General features: G+C 33.4%; 4 protein-coding genes across 4 annotated transcripts; 3 read left to right on the top strand and 1 right to left on the bottom strand.

Moving 5' to 3' along the window:
* Positions 1-10,383: 10,383 nt before the first annotated feature.
* On the top strand, positions 10,384-12,653 carry LOC108460317 (pentatricopeptide repeat-containing protein At3g29230). The gene has a single exon (XM_017759764.2). The coding sequence runs from the start codon at positions 10,616-10,618 to the stop codon at positions 12,467-12,469; it is 1,854 nt and encodes a 617-aa protein (XP_017615253.1). The 5' UTR covers positions 10,384-10,615; the 3' UTR covers positions 12,470-12,653.
* Positions 12,654-14,804: 2,151 nt separating this feature from the next.
* LOC108460319 (uncharacterized) lies at positions 14,805-16,244 on the top strand. Its single transcript, XM_017759766.2, has 2 exons — positions 14,805-15,010; positions 15,174-16,244. The coding sequence occupies exons 1-2, from the start codon at positions 14,866-14,868 to the stop codon at positions 15,917-15,919; spliced, it is 891 nt and encodes a 296-aa protein (XP_017615255.1). The 5' UTR covers positions 14,805-14,865; the 3' UTR covers positions 15,920-16,244.
* LOC108460318 (probable mitochondrial saccharopine dehydrogenase-like oxidoreductase At5g39410) lies at positions 15,945-19,261 on the bottom strand. The gene is made up of 3 exons (XM_017759765.2): positions 18,768-19,261; positions 17,907-18,231; positions 15,945-16,870 (listed from the first exon to the last, which is right to left on the bottom strand). The coding sequence occupies exons 1-3, from the start codon at positions 19,118-19,120 to the stop codon at positions 16,169-16,171; spliced, it is 1,380 nt and encodes a 459-aa protein (XP_017615254.1). The 5' UTR covers positions 19,121-19,261; the 3' UTR covers positions 15,945-16,168.
* A 3,236-nt stretch (positions 19,262-22,497) lies between these two features.
* LOC108460316 (pentatricopeptide repeat-containing protein At2g03380, mitochondrial-like) lies at positions 22,498-24,879 on the top strand. Its single transcript, XM_017759763.2, has one exon. It carries the CDS (start codon positions 22,498-22,500, stop codon positions 24,877-24,879), a length of 2,382 nt encoding a protein of 793 aa, XP_017615252.1.

Genomic DNA, 24,879 nt, shown 5'->3' with positions numbered 1-24,879 from the left:
AAGTGGAATTTGGATGGGATCTATCTCTGAGGGCTACACTAAGAAGGGGAGGGCAGTTGACGAGTAAATGGTTGCGGGAGGAATCCGAGAATGAAAAGTGGGAAAATATAGATATAGACGGGGAGAATACGGCAAGAAGATTTGGTGTTGATGTAACCAATCAAAGAGAACATAAATGAGGTACAGGGTTTGTGGGGAGGTTTATGCGATATATTAAGAAACCAACGGAATTGAGGATAGAGGGTAATATGGGAAAATTTGAGGGAATGAGAGATGAAGCTGATTTGGAAGATACGCTTGTTGAATTTGTAGATGGAAAAAAAAAAGACAAAGATTTAATCTAGAAAAGGGGTGGTTCTGATAATGGTTGGGGATTAATGGAGGGAAGATTAGATAATGCAATATCGGTGGCCACTGTTAAGCAGGCCGACCGGGCATAATGAAAATATTCAGTTGGAATGTTCGTGGCTTGGGGTAGCCACGAGCAGTTAATCGTCTCAAAAAAAATTGAGACACATTCAGCCCCAAATTTTGTTTCTTATAGAAACAAAGGTTGCTAGAAAACATATGGAGAAAATAAGGAGAAAGTGTGGATTTGAACATGAAATTGATGTTGACACGGAAGAAAAAATAGGGGGATTTTCATTAGGATGGAGAGATGAAATGAATTTAAGTTTAAAAAGTTTTTCAAAATTGCATATTGATGTGGAGGTAGATGAAAAAAAACGAAAAGATTGTATGGAAATTTATGGGTTTCTATGGAGTGCTTGTGGAGAATAATCGAAAGGAGTCATGGAATTTATTATGGCATCTGAAGTGTGGAAATAACAAGCCATGGATAGTTTTGGGAGATTTCAATGAAATTTAGTTTTCTTTTGAAAAACAAGGAGGAAGAATAAGGGACGAAAGATAGATGGGTGTGTTTAGAGAGGTACTTGAAGATTGTGAACTAAATGACTTGGGATTTTCTGGGCAGTGGTACACTTTGGAAAGAGGTAGATTGGTTGGAAATAATATTAAGAAAAGATTAGACAGAGGGGTTGCTAACCAAGAATGGTAGGATCTTTTCACAAGGTACTTGGTGAATCACTTGCAACATGGTTTTTCGGATTATTTTCAGTGTTAGTTGATACGAATAGAGATGAGAGATTGCAGTTTAATGATCGACACAGGCAATTTCATTTTAATACCGACTGGATGCTAAACAAAGATTTGGAGGAGCAAGTTTAACAAGGGTAGTTATAGAATGAGATGGATACTTTGGCGAAACTAAACAAGCTAGGGGTACGATTGAGCAAATAGGCAAAGAAAGAGAAAGGGTTACGAGATCACTAAACAAAAGAATTGAATTCGAGAATGTTTGAGTTGAGTTCTGAAGAAATCAATGATGAGGTTTTAGCAGAGATTACAGAGGTTAAATTGGAGATGAATCTCGAAGCTGATAAGGAAGAACTTTTTTGGAAACAAAGGGCGCGAGTCAATTGGCTTCAAATGGAGGATAAAAATATGACATTTTTCCATAGGTGGGCTTCTCATTATCGGAAAAAAAACATGATTAAGGGGTTAGAGAATGTTTCTAGAAGATGGGTTACTTAGGCTAATGAAATCTCTAAAATAGCCACAGAATATTTCAAAGATATGTTTTCTTCAAAAGAAGTTAGAAACAGCGACAGCTTAATTTCAACTATTTTACCATGTATTACGGAAGAGCTTAATGAAAATTTGATGAAGGAATTTCAAGCAGAAGAGGCTGTAGAAGTAATAAAATCTATAGCCCCTCTTAAAGCATCGGGTAAAGATAGCTTTCCTACAATATTTTTTTAAAAGGATTGGCATATAATAGGGGAGGAAGTCACTAGGTACTGTCTGAATGTTCTTAATGGTCGATGAGACATTGAGGAGGTGAATTATACAAGCATAGTTCTTATTCCTAAGGTGATTTCACCAAAGAACATGAGTCAGTTTCGACCCATTAGCCTTTGCAATGTGATTTATAAAATAATTTCAAAAGTGATTGTCAACAGATTTCCCCAAGTTTTGTATCATTGTATTGATGACAGTCAATGAGCATTTGTACTAGGAAGGCAAATTACAGATAACATTTTTGTGGCTTACAAAATTTTACACTCGTTTAAGAAAAGAAGAGGAATCCGAACAAGGGTTTTACTTTAAAACTTGATATGAGCAAAGCATATGACAGGATCAAATGGTGTTTTATGAAAAGACTGATGTAAAAAATGGGATCCTGCGAGGAGTAGACTTCTCTTGTAATGAGATGAATAACCAGTGTTTACAGTGGTGACCAATGGAAAAAATGGGGAGGAATTTCAACCTACAAGAGACTTAAGGCAAGGAGATCCCCTAAGCCTGTACTTATTTCTTATTTGTACCGAAGGTTTCTCACATTTAATTGGCATGGCCAAGAGAGATGGGAGGCTTTTAGGGGCAAGGGTGGGAAGAACTCATATTTCAGTAACTCATTTATTTTTTACTGATGATAGTGTTTTGTTTGGAGAGGCGTCGACTGAGGGTGCTAATATTATGAAAAGCATAATTAATGGGTATGAAGCAATATCGGGACAAATGGTTAATTTTGACAAATATCTGATCTATTTTGATGGTAATGTTAATCAAGAGATACATGAACAGGTGGGAATATATTGGGAGTACGAATTTCTAATAATCTAGAGAAATATCTGGGACTACCCACAATGGTTGGCCGAAGGAAAAATCATGCCTTTATTGGGATTAAATAACGATTCAACAAACTGATATACAGTTGAAGTGTATGCTACTTATCAGCCAGGGGTAAAGAGGTATTTCTTAAATCCGTTTTACAAGCTATTCCAATTTATATGATGTAATGTTTTAAGTTACCAACTTCTTTTTGCCATGAACTTGAGAATATTATGTGTGAATTCTGGTGGCGTAATCCCAAAACTAGCAAAGGCATACATCGGTGTAAGTGGAGTGACTTGTGTATCCCCAAAATGAAGAAAGGGCTAGGTTTTAAGAATTTATCAATGCTTAATATGACCCTGTTGGCGAAATAGGGATGGAAAATTATTACGCAACTTATTTGCACAAGTAATGAAAGCAAAATATTTCCCTAAAGGGAAGTTTATGACTGCAAGAATAGGATCTTACCCTTCGTATACCTGGCGAAGCATATGTGGAGCTAGACGTCTTCTTGAAGAGGGGATTGGCTGGAGAATCGGGGATGGTAAGAATGTCAATATATGGAATGATACATGGTTACTGGGAACTGGAAACAGAAGAGTACAATGTTAGCATATAGATATTCAGTATTTTGTGGTGGCAGATCTAATTGAAAGGGGTTTTGTTACCTAGAAGCAGTAGGATATTCATTCTTTATTCGGTGAGGAGCAAATGCAGAAAATACTCTCAATACCGTTGGCAAGCAGTGAGACACAAGATGTGTTAATTTGGAGGGGCGATAGTATAGGGATTTATACAGTGAAAAATGGTTACTGATGGATGAATACAATAGAGGAACTCAGCATACAACATAATATTCTCCCTAAGTTTTTTACAAAAGTATGGGACCTTAAGGTACCAAGTAAGATTCGAATACATTTGTAAAAAGTCACTAATGAATTTGTGTCAGTCCTGTATAGTTTGAAACTCTGCAAATTGGAGATTAATACGATTTTCCCATTATTCCAAGAAGAAGGGGAGATGGTGAACCATATCTTTCTAGATTGCAACTTCACTCGACAAGTACTCCGTGAGTTGGGAATTATTAATTCAACAACCAATAGAGAAACAAATTGGAAAAAAATGGTTAGCAGTTGAATATGAAAATCACACTAATGAATAATGCAAAATCTGAACTGGTTTTTTATGGGCTATTTAGTACAACCGGAACAGAATTTATCATGAGGGAAGAAGGGACTGAGTGCGTGAAATTGTGGGTTTTATCATCACATATTGTGCAGAAATAAAGTATATGGGTGAGGTATTGAAGATCAGTAATGAGAAGAACAATAATGTGTGGCAACCAGTTAGGGGAGATGTTATAAAAATTAATTTTGATGCGTCTTTTAATCAAAACAATCATACATCAATATTAAGAATCATTGCACGAAATAAAGAATGTTTGGTGATGGCATCGTGTACTTACCCATGGGAGAATATTGCGGATCCAATAACGGCCAAGGCGAGGGCGTGCTTATAGGCTGTTTCTATGGTAGAAGAAATAGGTTTTCAATTTATATGTGTTGAGGGAGATGCGCTGACTGCTATTAGGAAAGTAAACCTTACAATAGAAGATAAATTATGTATTGGAAGTTTAATCTAAGAAATAAAGAGGAAATCGCACAAATTTAGAAGTTTACAGTTCAAACACGTACCAAAGGAAGTTAATAAAGTGGAGCATCAATTGGCGTTAGAAGGACGGAAGTATGATGGCTCGTGATACTGGATGGAAGAGGCGCCCGCGTGGTGGAAGAACTGGTAAACCGCTACAAAAATCGCACTAAATATAGAAGATAAATAATATTGACGAGTCCGGACCTGATAATGATGGATCGTTTCGATAAACTTGCGGAAAATAACAGAGACTGGGGATTGAAAAGCCAGATAATGTGAGTTGCATGAATGAAGTGTCTTTACAGTGGCTGATGCAAAATGGGTTTTTGGGTACAACGTTAAGAAAATGGGATTCCAGACCTAGGTTTTCATTTATATTTAGCTTTAAGTCTTTTTGTTTGCTTTTACAAGTTTTAAGTTATTGTGTTCTTTAATTTTTTCTACTTTTTATTTCTCCAATGCACCATTTTGGGTGCCAATTAAAGTAGGCCGTTGTAGTTTGAATTTATTATTGCGTCTGTATCTAGGTCAAGAATCCCATCAAATAAAAGCATCAGTTAATTCTTTCAAAAAAAAAGATTTAAAAAATGCTAGTCCATTTGAAAAAAATAAAAGTCCAATTTTAACACTGTTGAAATTCTTTTATCAAATTTAATCATATTACAATGTCATTTTTAGTTATATGGTTATCAAGTGAGTACTTTTTTATTTCAAAAATATCACACGAAAAAATTTAACAGTGTTAACAATTGGATTGAAATTTTGAAATTTGAAAAGTAGAGATTAAATTTCTAAAAATAAAAATACATGAACTAAATTCTAAATCTATAAAGAGTACAAGGACTTACAATATATATTTTTGATAATTGGGAGAGGGAATGAAATTGCTTGATATCAAACTCAAACTCAAACTCTCATACTTATAATATAAAACTATTGCCACTATATTAAGAGATTGTTGGCTACTTATAATATATTTTAACCTATTATAATCTAGTTTTATCATGTGATGTATCATCTAATTGCATATGTTAATTAAAATATATTAATTTATTTAAAACTTTAAAATAAAAATATTATTTACTTTTATTTATAAATTTAGGAAAAATAATAGAATTAAATACAAAAATAATGAAAAAAAACTATATCATATATATAATATAACAATGTATGATATGAGCTATTCGATCCACTTCAAGGCCCATGATAGGGATGGACTTAGTTTCCTTTAAGGCCCAATCACGAGATTTAAATCCAAGCAATTGACGTCAAAACCCAATTTTTTCGTTCAAAACTTTATCACGAAGAAATTTCGTGAAGAAGAGTTGAAGTTTCAAAGTGTTGGACTTTGGAGTTCAATACGGAGCGAGGATGAATTAGATGAGTCCAAGTTTGTTTGTGGACTTAAAGTCTCAATCCATGATGAAAAACCAATGTGGAAGATGTTAACAAGCTTAGGCATTACATTTCAAGAAGCCCAGTCAAACCTATACACTTAGCCCATGTCATAATCAGTTGACTTGCGATGTATTTTTAGAAGCAATCCAAGCATTTTTGGGTCAGTGTTCTCTATGTCAATAGAAGATCTGTCTCTTAGCTTCACAATACACTTTGAATCACTTGATTTTGAGTTTGAGATCTCAAATTATGACTGTTTTAGTGAAAATCATGCGGACAGAATTTTTGGACGGGATTATTACTGGAAATCACAAGTTTCAAGCTTTAATTTGAGTTTAAATCATACTGGTTTCAATTTTTAGGCTTTTTTTTATTATATATGAGCTCGATCTTCCATTTATTTGGTTTTATATTATTATTTATTTATTTTAAATTTTAGAATATGTTTAAGTATTTTAAGGTGTTGAGAAGTTTTATATTTCTTAGTCAACAAGAAAGTTTAGTTCCACTAAAACTACTCTTGTTTAGATTAAATATAGTTTCATTATACTTGAAAGTTTTATTTGAATGTAATTAGTTAGCCTATACAAAGATGTCTTCATTATTCATTAAAGAGATTCACTCATTAATAAAATTTTCAACTCTTGGAGTTAATTTCTTTCATGCAAGATTGCTTTCTTCTAATTTTTAGAAGCGATTTTTTTCTTCTCAATTCCTTCAAAGAGTCGTGGGATTCCATTCTTCATTCTTCAATTTTCTAAGGATTATTTCTTGGAAGGTTTATTAGAGTCATTAATTAAATTTATTGGGGTTTATATCTCAAAGGGTTCAATCGAGCAACTATCTGTTATCCATATCCATTAGTTTATTTGATTCATCTTCCACCTTTTAATTTCTATTTTCTTTATTTATTGTTCTTTTTGTTCTTCTTTTAGTTGTTTTCGCTTTTTTTTTTCTTTATTTTTCTAAATCTGTTTGGTTTCTTCTTTTCAGGTTAGATCTGAATTTTTTTTTAGCCGAACAACTTAAATACGATCTTGGTTTACTTCTCCCTATCATTTGGTATCAAATTTGGGCATTTTTGCTAATTTCTTGTGTTTGCTAATAAGGGTGTTTTTTGTCATTTCTCATATGTGCTAATAGTCAATTTCTTGCTGCAATTTTTTTTGTTGTCTCCAAAACTATTTTACATAGAATTTTTTTTGAAAAATTTGATTGTTTGAGTTGGTAAACAACCTCATTTTAATCAGGAATTTTGATCACTACTTTTAGGCACTATTTTATAATAAAAAATATATTCACAGAAAAAGTTGAAAATATAAAAAACATTCAAAAAAGTGAAAAAGAAGTTGAAAAATATTCTATGGGAGGAATTTTGTGCCAAAAATTTTCAAATCAATTTTTTATCATTTGAGAAAGCTCTAGATAAAATTTCATGATTTTAGCACATCAGAAACACATTGAACGAAAAATTCAAGTTTTTTCCATTGTTTCTGGTTTCTATTAGGTAATTTTATTTCTTTAATTCTAGCCTTATGTTCTCTTTTGTTTTTTGTTTTTCTTATTTTAGTATGTATTCTAATACATTTTCGTTTCTTGTGTTAATAAGTACGAAAAGAGTTGCCTCTCTTTTCTCCACACAACTTACTTCCTTTGAAATTGAGTTTTTTTTTTTTGACTTTTTAGAGCCTTAGGTCAGCTTTGTTAAAGAATGATCCCACATCTTTTTTGAATATTATCGAGTTTAATTACTCTTTAAAAGTTACAAGTGAGAAAATCCTAACTTCTTTTCTTTGCCTCTTAGAGTTTATTTTATTGTGAGTGCTAACAGTGAGGTATAATTTTCTTTGATAAACTTTTCTTATTTGAGTTTTTTTTTTTTTAATTTTCAGCCTCTAATAATGGCATGCACATGTAGTCAAGAAGAGAAACATGATACATCCTTGGTTACCATAGATAAACTTACAACAATGTTCGAAGAACTTTAAAAAATTTTGGGAAATAAGGTTGGCACATTGCAAGCTTGTGTCCTTCAAAACGAGGCAGTTCAACAAACTTTCAGCCAAACTTTGACTCAATTGGATGTTAACGATGATGATGATGAGTAGCCTCTTCCCCCTAATGATAAAACCAATGATTGTAATGATGGTTATGAGCTTCAACAGTCTTCTGGATGTATTAAATGTCGCTTGCATACTTGTGATGCAACTTTAGTACTAATGTCGGTGGCCAATTTTTTGTGGCTAAACCAAAATTTAGTGTTCCACCATTTAAAGGCAAGCATGATCCTAATGCCTATTGTGATTGGGAGAATAAAATTGAACTAATGTTTGAATATTGCAAATGTTCCGAGGAAGAGAGAGTTCAATTAGTTACCTCGGAATTCTCGACTATGCTTTGAGTTGGTGGACTCAATTATTACAGTGCAAACAAATGAACCATGGAAGGTCGATCGACTTGTGGGATGGTTTGAAGCAAATCATGCGAAAATGGTTTATTCCACCTCATTACTATAGGGGCAACAAACGAAAGCTTTAAAATATGATTCAAGGTAATAAATCTATGACAAAATATTTTCATGAGATAGTGATGTTGATGCTGATGCTAGTGCAACGAGTTAATAAGAATGAGGAGGAGGAAGATAGTATAACTCAATTTGTAGCTGGGTTGAATGAGAACATCATTGATGTTTTATATCTTCAAACTTATATTGATTTGGGAGAAACGGTTCAAGAAGCTTGTACGATTGAGGAACAATTGAAACGAAAGTCTAAGAACCATTCATGAGGTCATGCATCTAATTGGAATACTTTCTCCTATAAATAGATGACACTGGTAGAGCTATTTACACAACTTTGAGAAATTTTTATTCTACCGAAAATAGAGAGAATTTATTCTCAGCTATTACTTATATTTTTTCAGAATAACAATTTTACTAGTTTCTATTAAAGAAGAGAGAATTTTCGTTTTCACCCTAAAAGGATAGAAAACTTTTTCTAGTTCTGTGTTTCAATTCAATTGGGTCAAGCCCACGCTCAAAGCAGTTCGTACTATGAGAATAGAGGAGAAGATCGTTTAGTTGAAAGCCGAAAAACATCAAAGGTCTGTTTATTTGAAAACATAAGTACGATTTTAGTCTAAGGTTTATTACTATATATATCACAAACCGGGTCAATTTTCAAAATTTTAATTTTTCGTTGTGTAAAAAAATCTTTTTTAAATCGAGATTTTTCCAACATCTTCAAGGTAGAGATCTCCTTCTTCAAGGACTTTGATTGGCAACTTGACAATGGTAAAGACATTCATATTTCAAATGGAAACATCTTTTACAAAAGCTTTGCATCTATTGATGCTTTAGTTCACTCTTTATGTTTAAGATATTTAATTCCTAAAGCTAGAAATGTTTGGTCCTTCAATCATTTGCAAGGTCTACTTTCATCCTCTTATTTGGACACTCTCCTCAAGAAAGGAATGCGTTTTATAAAGATGTCAAACTAATATGGACCCATGATTTGGTGGGGAATTACACCACAGAATCTGGATATTCTGATTTAGCTTCATTAACTATCTTGCTACCATCGAATGACATGCCTCAACCTAAAAGCTTCTAGATAAGTCTTTGGATGCTTAAACTCCCTAATAAAATCATCCTTTTCATTTGAAAGATTATTCATAATGATCTTCCACTCAACTAGGAATTACAAAAGAGAATACATATTGAAGACTCCTTTTGGTGAAATGCTCTTTTGCTAGAGCGATATGGTTTGGTAGTGCACTTGGATTTTGAGTTGATAATTTTAGAGACTTAAATGTTATTTGTTCCATTGATTCATTCATACACAATCTAAATAATTCTGTAACAATTCGATTTTCAATGGTGTTGAAAAATGTAGTTTCAAAATCTCATTTCCATAAATCGAGTTCGTAAGGACGAAACATAAAAATTAATAGAGTTATTAAGAAGATATATTAAATCTTAATTAAGTAATTTTATCGAGAAAATAATTAATTAAAACTCAGGGACTAAAATATAAAAGTCCATTGCTATTGAGTTATAATTAAGAAAATGCTTGAGGACTTAGATAAAAATTATCTAAAGAACCAAAATGGTTATTAAACCATTGTTCTTTAAAAGTTAGTGGACTTTGATGGTGATGACCATTTAATTTATGTAATTGAGATTAAAGAATATAATTCACAGACTAATTAAAGTAATAACCATGATTAGCTAAATTAATCAAAGCTTAATCCTTATATAGATAGCTCAATTAAGTGGAAAGAAAGATGAAAACCAATTCATTTTCTTCCAGCGTCAACCAAAAAGAAAAGAAAAGAAAAGAAAAGAGAAAATACCTCCATTGTTGAAAGCACCATTCGATTTTTATAGATTAATGATCATGTGAGCTTGATTTAGTTAGACCATGTACTAATTTGTTCAACTGTTCAATTTTTAGCAAATTGCCATTATAGAGAAATTGATGAACTATGTTTGAATTTGATAGTTAAATTTAGATCATGATAAGGACTAAATTATAAAATTAATTAAGCTTGTGAGATAATTTTAAAATATTAGGAGCTAAATTGAATAAATTAAAAATTTATTATAAAATTATATTATAAAGAGGGAATATAAGATGTGAAATCAGATTTTGATACTAGGGTAGATATTGAAAAATATCTCTATCCCGAATACGCTTGTTTTCATTGCCAAAAAAAATGCCACCGGAGATGAAAGAAAGCCCAAAAAGACTTTCAATTAATAAAAACAAAGGAAAAAACCTTGACCAGAAAAACTGATGAATAGCTTAGCTTATCGATTCCCCTTCCAAAGTTTAAACCTTATCAATTTTCAATTCAAGCTAATACTTGAAACCCCACCAGTTTCATGCAAAATTCCTACCATTTTACCATCTCTATACCCTTCCAAAACCCCATGTCCATACCTCTTAAATCCCCATCATGGTCCTCTACAAGAAGACTCTTTGAGCAAAAACTCCAAGACCTCCACAAATGCAATAATTTAAGCCATGTTAAACAGCTCCAAGCCCAAATAATCAAACAAAATCTTCATCACGACCTTTACATAGCTCCCAAGTTAATCTCAGCTTTCTCTCTTTGCCGCCAATTGACCTTAGCTCTTAACGTTTTTAGCCAAATTCAACTCCCCAATGTTCATTTGTATAACACTTTGATAAGAGCCTGTGTGCAAAACTCGCAGCCAAGCCAGGCTTTTTCTTTCTACTTTGAAATGCAAGGGAATGGCGTTTTGGCTGATAATTTCACTTACCCTTTTCTTTTAAAGGCTTGTGATAGTTTGGAATTGGTGAAAATGATACATACCCTGATTGAAAAGAATGGTTTTTTGAGTGATATTTTTGTACCTAATGCTCTTATTGATAGTTATTCAAAGTTTGGAGAATTGGGTATTAAAGCAGCTTTGAAGTTGTTTACAATAATGGAAGATAGAGATATTGTTACATGGAATTCTATGATAGCGGGGCTGCTGAAAGTTAGGCAGTTAAGGGAAGCTCGGAAGTTGTTTGATGAAATGCCTGAGAGAGATATAGTTAGCTGGAATACAATCTTGGATGGCTTTGTTAAAGCAGGAGAAATGGAAGAAGCTTTTGAATTGTTTCAAAAGATGCCTCAGAGGAATGTTGTGTCTTGGTCAACGATGGTTATGGGTTATAGCAAGGCTGGGGATATGGACATGGCTAGAGTTTTGTTTGATAAAATGCCGCTCAAGACATTGGTTCCTTGGACTATTATTATATCCGGCTATGCAGAAAAGGGGTTAGCCAAAGAGGCTGCTAGCTTGTATGATCAAATGGAGCGAGATGGATTGAGGTTGGACGATGGATCCGTTATTAGTATCTTGGCTGCCTGTGCAGAGTCTGGTTTATTAGCGGTGGGTGTAAAAGTGCATGATTCAATAAAGAGGCTTAAGTTTAAATGTAGCGTTGCAGTGTGTAATGCATTAGTTGATATGTATGCAAAGTGTGGTAGTCTGGACAAGGCTTGGAGCGTCTTTAATAGAATGACAAAAAGAGATGTAGTTTCTTGGAATGCTATGCTGCACGGATTTGCTATGCACGGGCATGCAAGTGAAGCACTTCAGATTTTCTCTGGAATGAAGATGGAAGGGTTTCAGCCAGATAGAGTTACTTTCGTAGGCGTCTTGTGTGCTTGTACCCATGCAGGCTTGATTGATGAGGGAGTAGAATACTTCTACGCAATGGAAAAAGATTATGAGATTGTTCCTCAAATCGAGCATTACGGTTGTATGGTTGACCTTTTAGGCCGTGGAGGACGTTTGAAGGAAGCTTTTAGGCTTGTACATACCATGCCTTTTGAGCCAAATGCCATTATATGGGGCACTCTTTTGGGAGCATGCCGATTGCATGATGCTGTGGAACTTGCAGAGAAGGTGCTTGATCTCCTTCTTGAGTTGGATCCTTCTGATCCGGGAAATTATTCCATGTTAGCAAATATTTTTGCTGCATCAGGGGATTGGGACAGTGCTGCAAGCGTAAGGCTCCGGATGAGGAGCATAGGGATTCAGAAACCGTCAGGAGCAAGTTCTATTGAAATAGACAATGAAGTCCATGAGTTCACTGTGTTCGATAGATCACACCCTAAATTCGACAGAATATATCAAATGCTTGACAGGTTGGGTCAGGACCTTAAGCAAGTTGTACGTCCCAAAGATACATCCTTACCGGTAGAAGTCGATAGGTAGTGATTTAAATAGATGCCCTGCTACAAGATTGTTTAATTACAATTCACAAGCAGCAGAACAATCAAATTGGTTGAAGCCCTTCTGTAAAAGCATGTATTCTGCAGCATGGGGGCATGGTTATATTTGTAAACATAATGTATTCCATATTTGTTCAAATTAGATGATTAAACATTTGAATTGATAATTCAAGATCTTCTTTGACTTGTCATGGTTGGATGATTGATAATTCCATATCCATTTTTCTGGTGAAAGGAGGGAACATTCATGCATTGCCATGTCATACATAAAGGAAAATCAACTTTATCTGCACTATTTTTTCTAAATTCAAGTATCTAATGCTTGTAGCATTGATCTCACTATAATTAAAATGCTGGCACTTATTGTGATTATGCTGCTGTTTGATGAATGCGTGGAGTGCATGGTCAACTAAGTTGATGTTGATTATGTTGGGTCTAACTTTCGGTTTGAGATTTGAAAATGATAAAATAAGGTGATAAAATATGGTTTTAGTCTTTGTACTTTGACAAATTTCAAGATTTAATCCATATACTTTAAAAAATTAAAATTTAAGTTCTCCAACCTTTTTTATTTGAAAATCTCAATTCAATCATTAAAATCGCAAGTGTTTTTTTGTCAAAATTTATCAATTTAACATATTGATTAAGTTGCCCTCATGCATTGTAGTATATGATTGATACAAAAATAAATATGTTTAAGTTGACAAATTTTAATAGAAACTACCAACAACAAATATGAATAGACTAAGATTTTTAAATTGAAAAAGCAAGAGCGTCGAATTTTAAACTTTTAAAGTACACGACTTAATCTCAAATTTCATACAAGTATGGGGACTAACACAAAACGTAGGTCTACTAAATGAAGCCTTAAAGTTTTTATATATACAATTTTACAATTAAGAAAAACAAATTGTCCCTTTTTTTAGTCTATTATTATAAATAGTGAGGTATTATTGGTTTTTCTAAACACAATTAAAGTTTAACCTTTTGATAGATATGGCAAAATTCGAATCCATGGATTTTATTTGAAACAGATTTTTTGATTTGAAAAATGGATGCAGGACATGGAGCGGTTATGAAAATTGCTTACCTCACCCCGACTTGTTCCACTATATGAAATTATATTTTATCCTTGTATATATAAATTATTAAAAGGGTAAAAATATGATAACATAATATAGAAAATCCATATATTTTATGTTTAAATATTTTATTGAAGAATTATGTTTAATTATTTAAATTGAAGTGTGACATAATGAGGCAGGGATGGATGTGTCCAACATCCATGGAGGTGGTAATGGTTTTCAAAAGTATATATCCATAGTGGAATGAGGTGGGTGGTCATATAGATATAACCAACTGTGAAGCGGTAATGGATTTGGTAATATTTGCCTCTGTTTTTTCCATTGCCATCCCTAATCTTGAAAGTAAATGTATCAAAACCATGTGCATCAAGTGACAGAGAAATTTTGTCTCAAGGATAAAGGATTTAATCCTTGACAACAAAGTTAAGTTATCAATTCTTCAAATCTATGCTATTATTATTATTATTATTATTATTATTATTATTATTATTATTATTATTATTATTATTATTATTATTTTGGCTTTAACAAAAATTAAAAATATATATTATTAATAAATTTTCCTAACAAGAAACAAAGCTACTAAATTAAATCCACTCTGTTTTATATATATACATTCAAACACAATCTGTTGATACAAGGATTGTCTCTCGTTTTTCCCTTAAACACTACCTTCCTAAAAACGGGGTGGATTGTTGAAGGTTGGCATGGATTCCTCTATATTGTTGATGCCTCTGTTATTAGGAATCACTCGGGGGACACTAGCGATCTAATTCGTTAAAACTAATGCTCTAATTACTCATTAGCCTATAGTTTATTAATATAATAAGTGTTGAATGAATTTGAGAGTGGCTGCCAAGAAGAAAGTCTATCCATCCTTTGAGAAGAAGATAAACAGATCCCCTTTGGCCTTTCATTTATCTTATTATTATCTCCATCAGAAGACAAAAACAGGCAGGCAACATCATCAAAAAGCGTCTACTCGGATACTCTCTTTATAGCAAATGACTGGCTAAGAACTTGACACATCTGAAAAAGGGATTAGAAATAGTTCAATAATCCATCACCCACAAATTGATGGTCCAAGTTTTGGTGACCAAATGTTCCCTACTTCTGCCATGTGTGAAGTCATATCCACTGACCCATCCTCACCCCCCAACTTGGATTGATTGGGATGGGAATGAACTCAGCTTGTGGTTCAAATTTAGTCCCGTTCCAACTATAAATTGCTTTCTATTTGCTCTCTTATCCCCTAGGATCAAACTAAGCAAAGAACGTAGAGAATAAAAAAAAAATGGAAGCTTGCTTTCTCTCATCAAATTCCTTCACTAAAAGTCTTGAGATTGTGCCCTCAATCAAGGCTAGATCACTTACTTTTACTAAGAAAAACCCCAACCTTTTTCACTCTAGGAAAGTTTCTTTCCCATCTTCCATCACATGTAAGTACTTGAATTTCTATATATGAATCGTACTTGTATATTTACATATCATTATCGTATACACCTTGTCTTAACAATCTTTCATATATTCGTGTATTATTCTCTTTGTCGAGAGATTTTATGTATAGATCGAATGTTCATAATCATAATGTGCCAATGATAGGCTGCCATTTGGATTCATCTTCACCGTCGGATGATGACAAGAAGCCAACACTTGATTCTGATTGGCGTTCATTTAGAGCAAGGCTAGTAGCATTAGAGAAAGTATCAAAGCCTGAGAACTCTTCATCTTCCACCAATCCTGATACAGTAGTGGATCACCCTCCATCAGTTGCAATAAACGACAAATGGGTCCACACCATCCATGAGCCCGAAAAGGGTTGTCTACTCATCGCGACTGAGAAGCTCGATGGGGTACATATTTTCGAACGGACGGTAATCCTACTTTTATCAACAGGACCAATTGGCCCATCCGGGATCATCCTCAACCGACCATCCCTCATGTCGATCAAAGAAATGAGATCACCGACCCTAGACATCGCAGGGACATTTTCGGACAGGCAGTTGTTTTTCGGTGGGCCATTGGAAGAAGGGTTATTTTTGGTGACTCCCAGAATGGATGAAAAGAGCGGGGTTTTCGAAGAAGTAATGGAAGGGTTATACTATGGGACAAAAGAGAGTGCGGGGTGTGCAGCTGAGATGGCGAAGAGGAATGTGATAGGGGCAGGGGATTTGAGGTTCTTTGATGGGTATTGTGGGTGGGAAAAAGGGCAATTGAATGAAGAAATTAGGGCTGGTTATTGGACAATTGCAGCTTGTAGTCCAAATGTAATTGGTCTTGGCAGTGTAGCAAGTGTTGTACTTTGGGATGAAATTATTGAGCTTCTGGGCCCAAAAAAGGTTTGGTAAAAGGGAGAAAATGTATTGGTCTATGTTAGAAGAATCAAAACGATCATATTCATGTAAATTTTATATATACAGCTTCTTGCATTGAAGAAACAAAAGCTTAAGAAAACACACAACAAATTCTTCCAATCACAACTTAAAAAAAGAAACATCTTTCGATGTTATCAAATTGTTCGATTGTTGTATGTATTTTATTTCGTCAAGAAGAAATTGATTCATAATCAAGCCTTTTGTGCAAAAGGCTTACCAGTTTTAAGCAGGGGCAGGGCTAGGCAGAGCAGTCTTTGAAACGACATCAAATGAAATTCCATTCTCTTGCAATCGTTCTTGGAGATCCGGACCAAAGACGATGCCAGGGGTATAAACTCCGCCCTTTGGCAGGTTTTCTCGTTGGCTCAAAACTATGAGAGCACATTGAATTAGACTTATCGGAGTTGTCACATAGCCAATCTCAGGTCCCATTACTCTCGTTATGATTTCCATGTCAGGTTTCGAGTTTCTTTCTGAAGCCAGGTTGCAGTCACTGAATCCGTATCCAACAAACCACATCTTAAATGATGCACTTCTCACCTCGTCCTCAGAGGGACCGGTCTTCCGGAACCACCCAAAGCTGAAAAATGAGGGAAATTTCAATAGAAGCCACCTCCCAAATGAAAATCTACACAACAGTCCAATGAAAACCCCAACTCCGAGGATTCGGTAGATGCCTAATAGGGATTTAGATGCTATTTTCACTACAAAATGAGCTGGCTTCACTGATGACCAGTAGGCCTCCCTCTTTCCAATATGTTCAGGACTCTCATTGATCCCAGGGAGACCATGGGGGTTCTCCATCAGAGTAACGAGAGTCCTTCGAACAACTACAGCATCCGCTGAGGGTAACTTTAAAGCCCTGAGACCAATCTTCTCCTGGTATTCGATAGTTGGTCCCTTGGGAAGACGGGGACCAGGAATCTGCAACCGTAAAAGTAAGCGATTGTTATAAGACATTGCGAGAATCATCATCTAGCAATTCTTAATTTTCAGTATTGAATATGCGAGATTTAACTGGTAAATCACATGATTAGAAATATAAAGAATCAGTTTGTTTAAATATAACATTTTATGATTCTTAATGAAAGAAACTATTCCAAAGCTACAGCTATCATCATGGTTTGCAAGAGAGGTTTGAACAAGTCTGGATGCCCAAGCATCATATCAGCCTCGGGTACAAGGATTCCACGACCTATACTAGCAACAGATAAGAACAAAACAATGTATATTTTCTCACACCCGATGTGAGGTGAATAATATTGCAAAGTAGGCAAATAATACTGCAGCCACCAAGCCCGAGGTTTACTATCACCATCTTTAAGCCCTGCAGCCACATAGTCTTACTTATATTGCCACCATCATGACTACCATATAGGGTAATTTGTTAGCTTGGCTTCATTTTCACCATCACTCACAAGCCCATGCTTTAGTCATCAGTAGCACACTGCTATTATAGTCGATATATGTACAACTACAAATGCTAGTAGCATCTCCTCTTGATCTAACCATAAAGCAAATCAGGTATTACTGAGAATCATAATGAAGTTGCTTGCACACTAGATATGGGTGCAAATGGAACATTTTTCGGATTCACATTACAACTTTGTGATGACCCGCAGAGACAGATATATCCAGGATTATGTATAATCAAGAAAACATATATACCCTAAATCTAGTTGCTTGAAGCGATTACTGAGATTAAAAGTTAATTGTCCTTCTCAATTTTCAAACTAACAGCCAAATAGAGCATTATATCGACGAAATACACAGCAACAAAAAATGAAATTGCTTGAAGTAAGATGAGGTCAGAAACTAAATCAAGCAAGGGCACCATAGAATTCTTAAATATCTAGAAAATCCAAATAGCATTCCTAATCCTGCAACAAACTAATGTCCCAGGCAAACCATGAAACACTAGGATATCAACAACAAACAGAAATGTAGAGTGATCACTTACCACAGGCCTAGGTTTCTTGGGTCTGGAACGCCTCAACTGTTGCAACTTATCCATGTTCGCCACACCCAAAACTGCTGATTCATATGTTGCAAAGTTCCCAACAATTCTTTTATCAGACTCCAAACTTACATATGCAGTAACATGGTTTGGCACAGCAGGAGCCACCCACTGCCTCATATTGAACATAACCCCCATTTCAGCAGGAATCGAATCGAATCCGCATGCAGAAACAATCAATGAACCTGTCTCCATAGCCTTTTCATGGTATTTGGCCTCCATTTTTTCCATAAACTCAGGCTCTCCAGTTATATCCAAATAATCACACCTAACATAATGAACAAATAACAGCGTAAATAAATTGAATTACGTAGATATTCGTTGCTAGTTCAAAGTAAGAAATTGTGAGATTAATTGTAGGATAACTTAATGAAGTGATGAAAAACTTTAGCTGATAGTGAAGAGAATGCAAGCTAAATAAAACTCATTATTTTAGAAATAAATCCTATAACAAAAGGCAAAAAATAAAATAAAATTAACATCTTCAGGCCTAATTGACATAAAAGAACAAGGCAAACACATTCCAATACATAACCTAGATTATGTATAACTTTCAACTTTCAAGAACTTGTCCAAAAGGTACCTAAAATAAGTTCTTTACCATCAAGATTAATTAATTTCCACCACGCTCTTAAAATTATCAAGAATAAATCCCCATAAACAAACTAAATTTCATAGCATTATTGCATATTAGCGCTCAAGAATCCTTAAAGAAACCCCGATTCCTACCATTTAACAACAAATCCAAAAATCCGCGTACAGGAACAAGAATATGAAAAACATTCAAAAAGGGAAAAAGGGTACCCAGAAGAGGCACAAGCAGCAACAACAGGTTCACCATGGATCCTATAAGGTCCGACACAATTAAGCAAAAGCTTCGTCTGGTTACAAAGACTGGAAAGCGAAGGTGGGTCAGTAGTATCGGCAGTGATAACACTAACATCATTGGGAGGAGAACTAGGATGGGCTGCCCATTGAAGAGTTTTAACAAGCTTTTCACGGCTACGGCCAGCAAGTGCTAAAGTTTTAAGAGGAGAAGATGGGGTGTTGAGAAACTTCAGAGCCTCTTTTACTACATATTTGCCAGTAAAACCTGAGGCTCCTAAGATGATTATGTCGTAGAGAGGATGGGGTTTTGGGGGTTGGGCTGTTTGCATGGTTTTAAGGGTTTTTTTTCTGGTTTTCCCGGAAAATGAGGATGGAAGAGAAAAGGAGAGAAAATTTGACTGCAGAGGTTTTTTGACCTTTAAGTGGGTCGAGAGCTTTAGCGGTGCTTTGCTTCATTTCTTCCGCGTGTGTTACTTAATATATAGAATTGAAAATCGAGTTAATTGCACGGTTTATAGAATTTGAGGTCAAAAATTACAATATTTGTTTTTATTTAATATATAATTAATTTTAATTTTTTATGATATAAAAATAAATATTTTATATTTAAAATAATGAAAATAATTTAAATTTTTGAAAAACATTTATAAAAACACTTTAAAATTTTGTTGAATAATATTTAAAAGTCATAACATAAAGTTTATTTTATTAAAATAAGTCTAAAATTAATATAAAAATCAATAATTAAACTGAATTAAATTATGATTAATATTTTAAAAAATTTTAAAAATTTAACCGAACCAAACCAATATCACCTTCATCACGAGTAAACTAGAGTGGATTACATTTAAATTTTTTCACCTTTTTACAAAATACTTATTCAAGTAATTAGTTGGCCTTTGTGTACAATTTCGTTAAACTACTTTCATAATGCTCATTTTATAAACAATTTTATTAAATGCTAGATTACAAAATGGCTTAATCATGATTTGATGTATGAATTATACCCTCTTTTTATTTCTCATGATAGTACCTAATTTTTGGGACATAATTAGGTAATTGAAATATCCATGTGATTTTAGTTTAATTATAAACTCTTGGAAATAATTTTTTCACGTAAATAATTGTATCGATAATAATGATTAATGCGAGATTTAATTCAAATCTAATATAGCACCTATGAGTACATAAGAAATGTATTGGATGGATTCTTTTTAATGAATTGATCTGATGAATTTAAAGGGATCATATAAGAAATGATACTCTGAATCATAGAACTATAATGAAATATACGATAAATCAACATTTATCGAATTTGAAAGAGTCCTAGAACATTTCGAGATCCTGATGCATATAGATACAAATGGTCTAATGGGAGCAAGAATTTCTAGGAGCATTTGAAACATTTTGTTTCTGAGCAGAAGAGTCGTTTTTAAGTAGTATTCGATCGGTTACGTATTAATCAATATTTGATTGATTGGTCTGAGGTTATCGACAAAAAAAAAATGTCCAAGTCACTTCGTTCCTTTTTTTTCTTTTTGAATTTCGAGAATATCCCGATTCATAGGTTTGAAATCCACATCTATGAATTGAAAGATCCGAAAGCTCGAAATAAATGGTTCTAAGCCTTAAATTTTGTATTTATCTTACATTATTAGAATAAAACAAACAACACACAATCTTTCCTTTCTTTTTTTCTTTTCACCTAATTGAAGTCTTAAGGTGAAAAGGCTTGGATAATTTTTACATTTTTTGGAATAGGAAGTAATAAATTGAGTTGTTAAGATTAATTAATTAAGTTGGGTATTAGGTATTTATAGATTAGGGTTATTAAGATTAATTATTTTGGGTTATTAAGAAATTGGAATGGGAAGTAATAGATTAGAGTTATTATGATTAATTAATTAGTTTGGGTATTAGGTATTAATAGCTTAGGTTAATTAATTTGGGTATTAGGTATTAATAGATTAGGGTTATTAAGATTAATTAATTTGGGTTATTAAGAAATTAAAAAAACTGGATAACCATTTTATTCTAATAAAAAATTGAGATTTTTTATGGGTTGATTCAGTACTCACTTTCTATTCAACTATGGAAAAATTTTAATTTTTTAAAATAAAATTGTCGATCAATTTTTTAATCAAGAAAACCAAATATTTAATACACAAATTGATTTAATCTTAATAACCCTAATATCTTGCTTCCGTTCCAATTTTTTCCCAAAAAAGAGAAATTCAATCTAAAAGTAAAGATTACCCAAAAATTTCAGTCTATACTTTAATTATACGGCGAAAAGAAAAGAAGAGAAATGTTAGGTATTGTTGGTTTTATTTTAATGAGTTAAGATAAATACAAAATCTAATGTTTAGAACCATTTATTTTGATTTAATGACTAATATCATTTTAGTTCTCATTATTCTCGTTATATTATAATTTTAAAAATAAAAATAATTTCTAATGCTATTTATTAGTATAATTAGTGTAAAATGATATTTTTCTATTTGAAATAATTAATATAATTAAAATATATTAATTTATCACAATTCAAATAATATAAAATAAAAATTTTAAATAATAATTAAAACATGTTTAACATATTTAATATGTAATATATTTTAAGTAATTAATACAAAGTAACATTATTCAAAATAATAATTAATTAACTTAAATTAGTTAAGTGATAATTAATAAATTTAATAATATGATAAAAATAAAAGACATTCTTCTCGATTCAAAAGTCTTATACATACTGTACTTTTATATAGATTATAGATACTGCACTATTAATAGTTATATTATATTAAAATCTTAGACTAAATTAAAGTCATGAGTTAAAGCTCAATACCAAAACAATTAAAGAAAATAAATAAAGCAAAATTTAAAAAATTTACTTTAATTTGTTAAGGAAAAACTTTAAAAACATTTTTAAAAATCTTTTTCTCATCCTCCCATGCAGATTATTTATATTTTCCTTTTAAATTTTTATTAATAATCATTAATCAAATATTTTTTCTTAATTTATTATATATTTATATACTTTTCTTTAGTTGATAATAATTAATTAAGTAATTTTCTTTTACATTATTTTTATTTTTCACTAATTTTTGTTTTTATATTTTTTTCAGTGCAAACTTTTAGTTCGCTAATTGTTCCAACTTTAATGTAGTAAATATTGTTGGAACAAATAACTTTGTTTACAGTTGTTCAAGATTAGGCAAAATAAAGTAAACATCAAAGCAAGAATTTATTTAACACAATATTTATTAACGTAATTTAAATTTATTAGTTTTACTTTACGAAATCTCGTTTAAAAATAATTTTATTCTACAATTCATTCTATATAATTATTGACTAAAGTTTAAACTACTTACACTAATAAATATTTACAACCTCAATATTACTCGAAATATCTCACAATAGAATCAATAAAAACTCTTAAAGAAATACCTAAAAAAATCGCACGAAATAGTAAACTAAAGCCCAAAAAGTTGATCGAAGACACTACAAATGCTCTATCTAAGTGATGCTACAAGTAATTTTATTTTCATGTTAGTTATATCAATATATTTTTGAATTTTCGATCTATACCCGTTATTATATTTAAAACTAATTCATTTCCGTAAATAATTTCGAAAATGTGAATTTATTGATACGAAACCATTCGTTAATAAGGGACAATCGCTTCTCAGTTATTCTACATGTAATCATGATTCTTTTTTTACTGAAAATTCCTTCACTTCTCCAGAAAACCAACCCAATCCCCTCTTTTAATTCTCAATATTTATTCCTTTATCATTCAACTAGCCATAAAGTAGAAAAATTTGCTTCTCTATTGGAGAATTGTAAAGATTTTGTTACTTTGAGCAAGCTCCATGCTTGTATTTTCACTAATGGGATTTGTCAAAGTACATTTATAAGCTCAAAGCTTCTAACTTGCTATCAAAAGTTTGGATCCTCACTTGAATCAAGATGGGTATTTGATGGAGTTATCAAGAGCAATATCTTTCCTCGGAATTCAGTTCTCGTTGGATGTTTTAGAAGTGGTCAATATGGTGAAGTTCTTAGGCTGTATTTGAAATTGAAGCAAAAAAAGATTGGTTTAGATTGTTCAGCTATTACTTTTACTTTGAAGAGTTGTGCTGAATTGGGTAGTTTTGGATTTGGAAAAGGAGTTCATCTTGATGTTTTAAAGTTTGGGTTAAGTAAAGATGGATTTGTGGGTTCTTCACTTATAGGTTTGTATTCAAAGAATGGAGATATGGTTGGTGCTTCCAAAGTGTTCGATGAAATAACTGAAAGAGATGTTGTTGTATACACTTCGATGATAACTGGCTACGCACTAGTTGGCGGTCATATTACTTACAAGGCGTTTGAATTTACTTGTCTCATGCAGAAGGAGGGGATCGATCCTAACAGGGTGACAATGGTGAGTTTGCTGCAGGCAGCAGCCGAGTTGGAAGCACTGGAAGAAGGCAGGTCGATCCATGGATATGCTATTAGAAGAGGGATTGGTTGTTCAGATGAAGTATTTGAGACAAGTCTCATGGATATGTATGTTAAATGCAAGGTCCCAACAATGGCGGCATGCATTTTTGGTAGAATGAAGATGAAGACCACTGTTTCTTGGAATGCTATGATAACTGGGTATCTTAATATGGGGCAGCCATTGGAAGCATTGGGACATTTTTGTAAGATGGTACATGAAAATGTTTTCCCAGATTTGATTGGCTTAGCCAATGGGATTTTGTTATGTGCTGATTTGAAGTATTTGCAAGAAGGAAAGACTATTCACGGTCGCATTATTCGGATAGATTACGAGCTTGATCTCATAGCTACCACTGCTTTGGTTGATATGTATTCCAAGTGCAATGATTTTACCCGGGCTAGGAAATTATTCGATGTAGTGGAGAAAAGAGATGTGATTTTATACAATGTCATGATGGCAGGTTATCTCCAAAATGGATTTGCTACCGAAACCGTGGACCTTTTTATTGAAATGGTTGGTTCCGGTCTTAAACCAAACCTAGGTTCTATCCTGAATGTACTTTCAGCATTGTCAGAGATGAAGAACGTAAGAGGAGGAAGGAGTCTTCATGGTTACATTTTGAAACATGAATTTCGTATGAATACCGAAGTTGCCAATCAAATTGTCTACATGTATGCTAGATGCGGTTGTATCTATGATGCAAGGCAAGTATTCAATGGGATACGATATAAGGACTTGATTTCATGGACGTCAATGATGATGGGTTATATCTACCATGCCAACCCCGAAGAAGCCATCCTATTGTTCCGAATGATGAAAAGAGAAAAACTCAACCATGATTCCGTCACTCTGATAAGTTTACTCCAGGCATTCTTGAAGCTTGGACATCTAAGTCTAGCAAAGGAAGTTCACTGTCATTCATATCGAACTCGACTAGATCACGAAACACTAGTAATAAACTCCCTGATAACTACTTATGCCAAGTTGGGAAATCTAAATATGGCAAGAAATTTATTTGAGCACACCAATAGAGGGTGTGTGACATCATGGAACACAATGATTGCAGCATATGGGATGCATGGAAACTGCAAAGAAGTTCTCCGGCTATTTGACCGAATGCGAAGCGAGATGATCAAACCTGATGACATGACCTTCTCATCGATACTTACTGCTTGCAGTCACTCTGGCATGGTGGAAGAGGGTCTGCGAGTATTTAACTGCATGAGAGAAGACTACCGCATAATACCCTGTGAAGCACATTACGGATGCATAATAGATTTATTAAGCCGAGCAGGACGTTTCGAAGAAGCATACGAATTGCTTAAATTACTTCCAGCTAGACAAAGTGCATCAGCAATGGCTGCCATGTTGGCTGCTTGCAGAATCCATGGAAACACTGAACTGGGGGAGGTTATTGGGCACTGGCTTTTAGGTTTAGAACCAGAAAGCCCAAGTGTATATAATTTAGTGTCAAATTTATATGCAGAAAGTGGAAAATGGGATGAAGCAGCCAGAACAAGGAACATGGCAAAGATGAGGGGTTTGAAGAAGGCTGCTGGATATAGTCAGATAGAACTAAATCCGAGAGCTTCGACGATGTAA

This window comes from Gossypium arboreum, chromosome 4 (assembly GCF_025698485.1).
Source record: "Gossypium arboreum isolate Shixiya-1 chromosome 4, ASM2569848v2, whole genome shotgun sequence".
Classification (NCBI taxonomy): Eukaryota; Viridiplantae; Streptophyta; class Magnoliopsida; order Malvales; family Malvaceae; genus Gossypium; species Gossypium arboreum.
This window is presented reverse-complemented; position numbering and strand designations above follow the sequence as displayed.

Bases quoted from the DNA above. Each gene is read 5' to 3' on its own strand.
- LOC108460316 (XM_017759763.2), top strand. From the start codon at position 22,498: ATGATTCTTTTTTTACTGAAAATTCCTTCACTTCTCCAGAAAACCAAC.
- LOC108460318 (XM_017759765.2), bottom strand. From the start codon at position 19,120: ATGCAAACAGCCCAACCCCCAAAACCCCATCCTCTCTACGACATAATC. The intron at 18,232-18,767 runs GTACCCTTTTTC...TCATTATGTTAG, and splicing joins GCTGCTTGTGCCTCTTCTGG to GTGTGATTATTTGGATATAA. The intron at 16,871-17,906 runs GTAAGTGATCAC...TTACGGTTGCAG, and splicing joins CCAAGAAACCTAGGCCTGTG to ATTCCTGGTCCCCGTCTTCC.
- LOC108460319 (XM_017759766.2), top strand. From the start codon at position 14,866: ATGGAAGCTTGCTTTCTCTCATCAAATTCCTTCACTAAAAGTCTTGAG. The intron at 15,011-15,173 runs GTAAGTACTTGA...TGCCAATGATAG, and splicing joins TTTCCCATCTTCCATCACAT to GCTGCCATTTGGATTCATCT.
- LOC108460317 (XM_017759764.2), top strand. From the start codon at position 10,616: ATGCAAAATTCCTACCATTTTACCATCTCTATACCCTTCCAAAACCCC.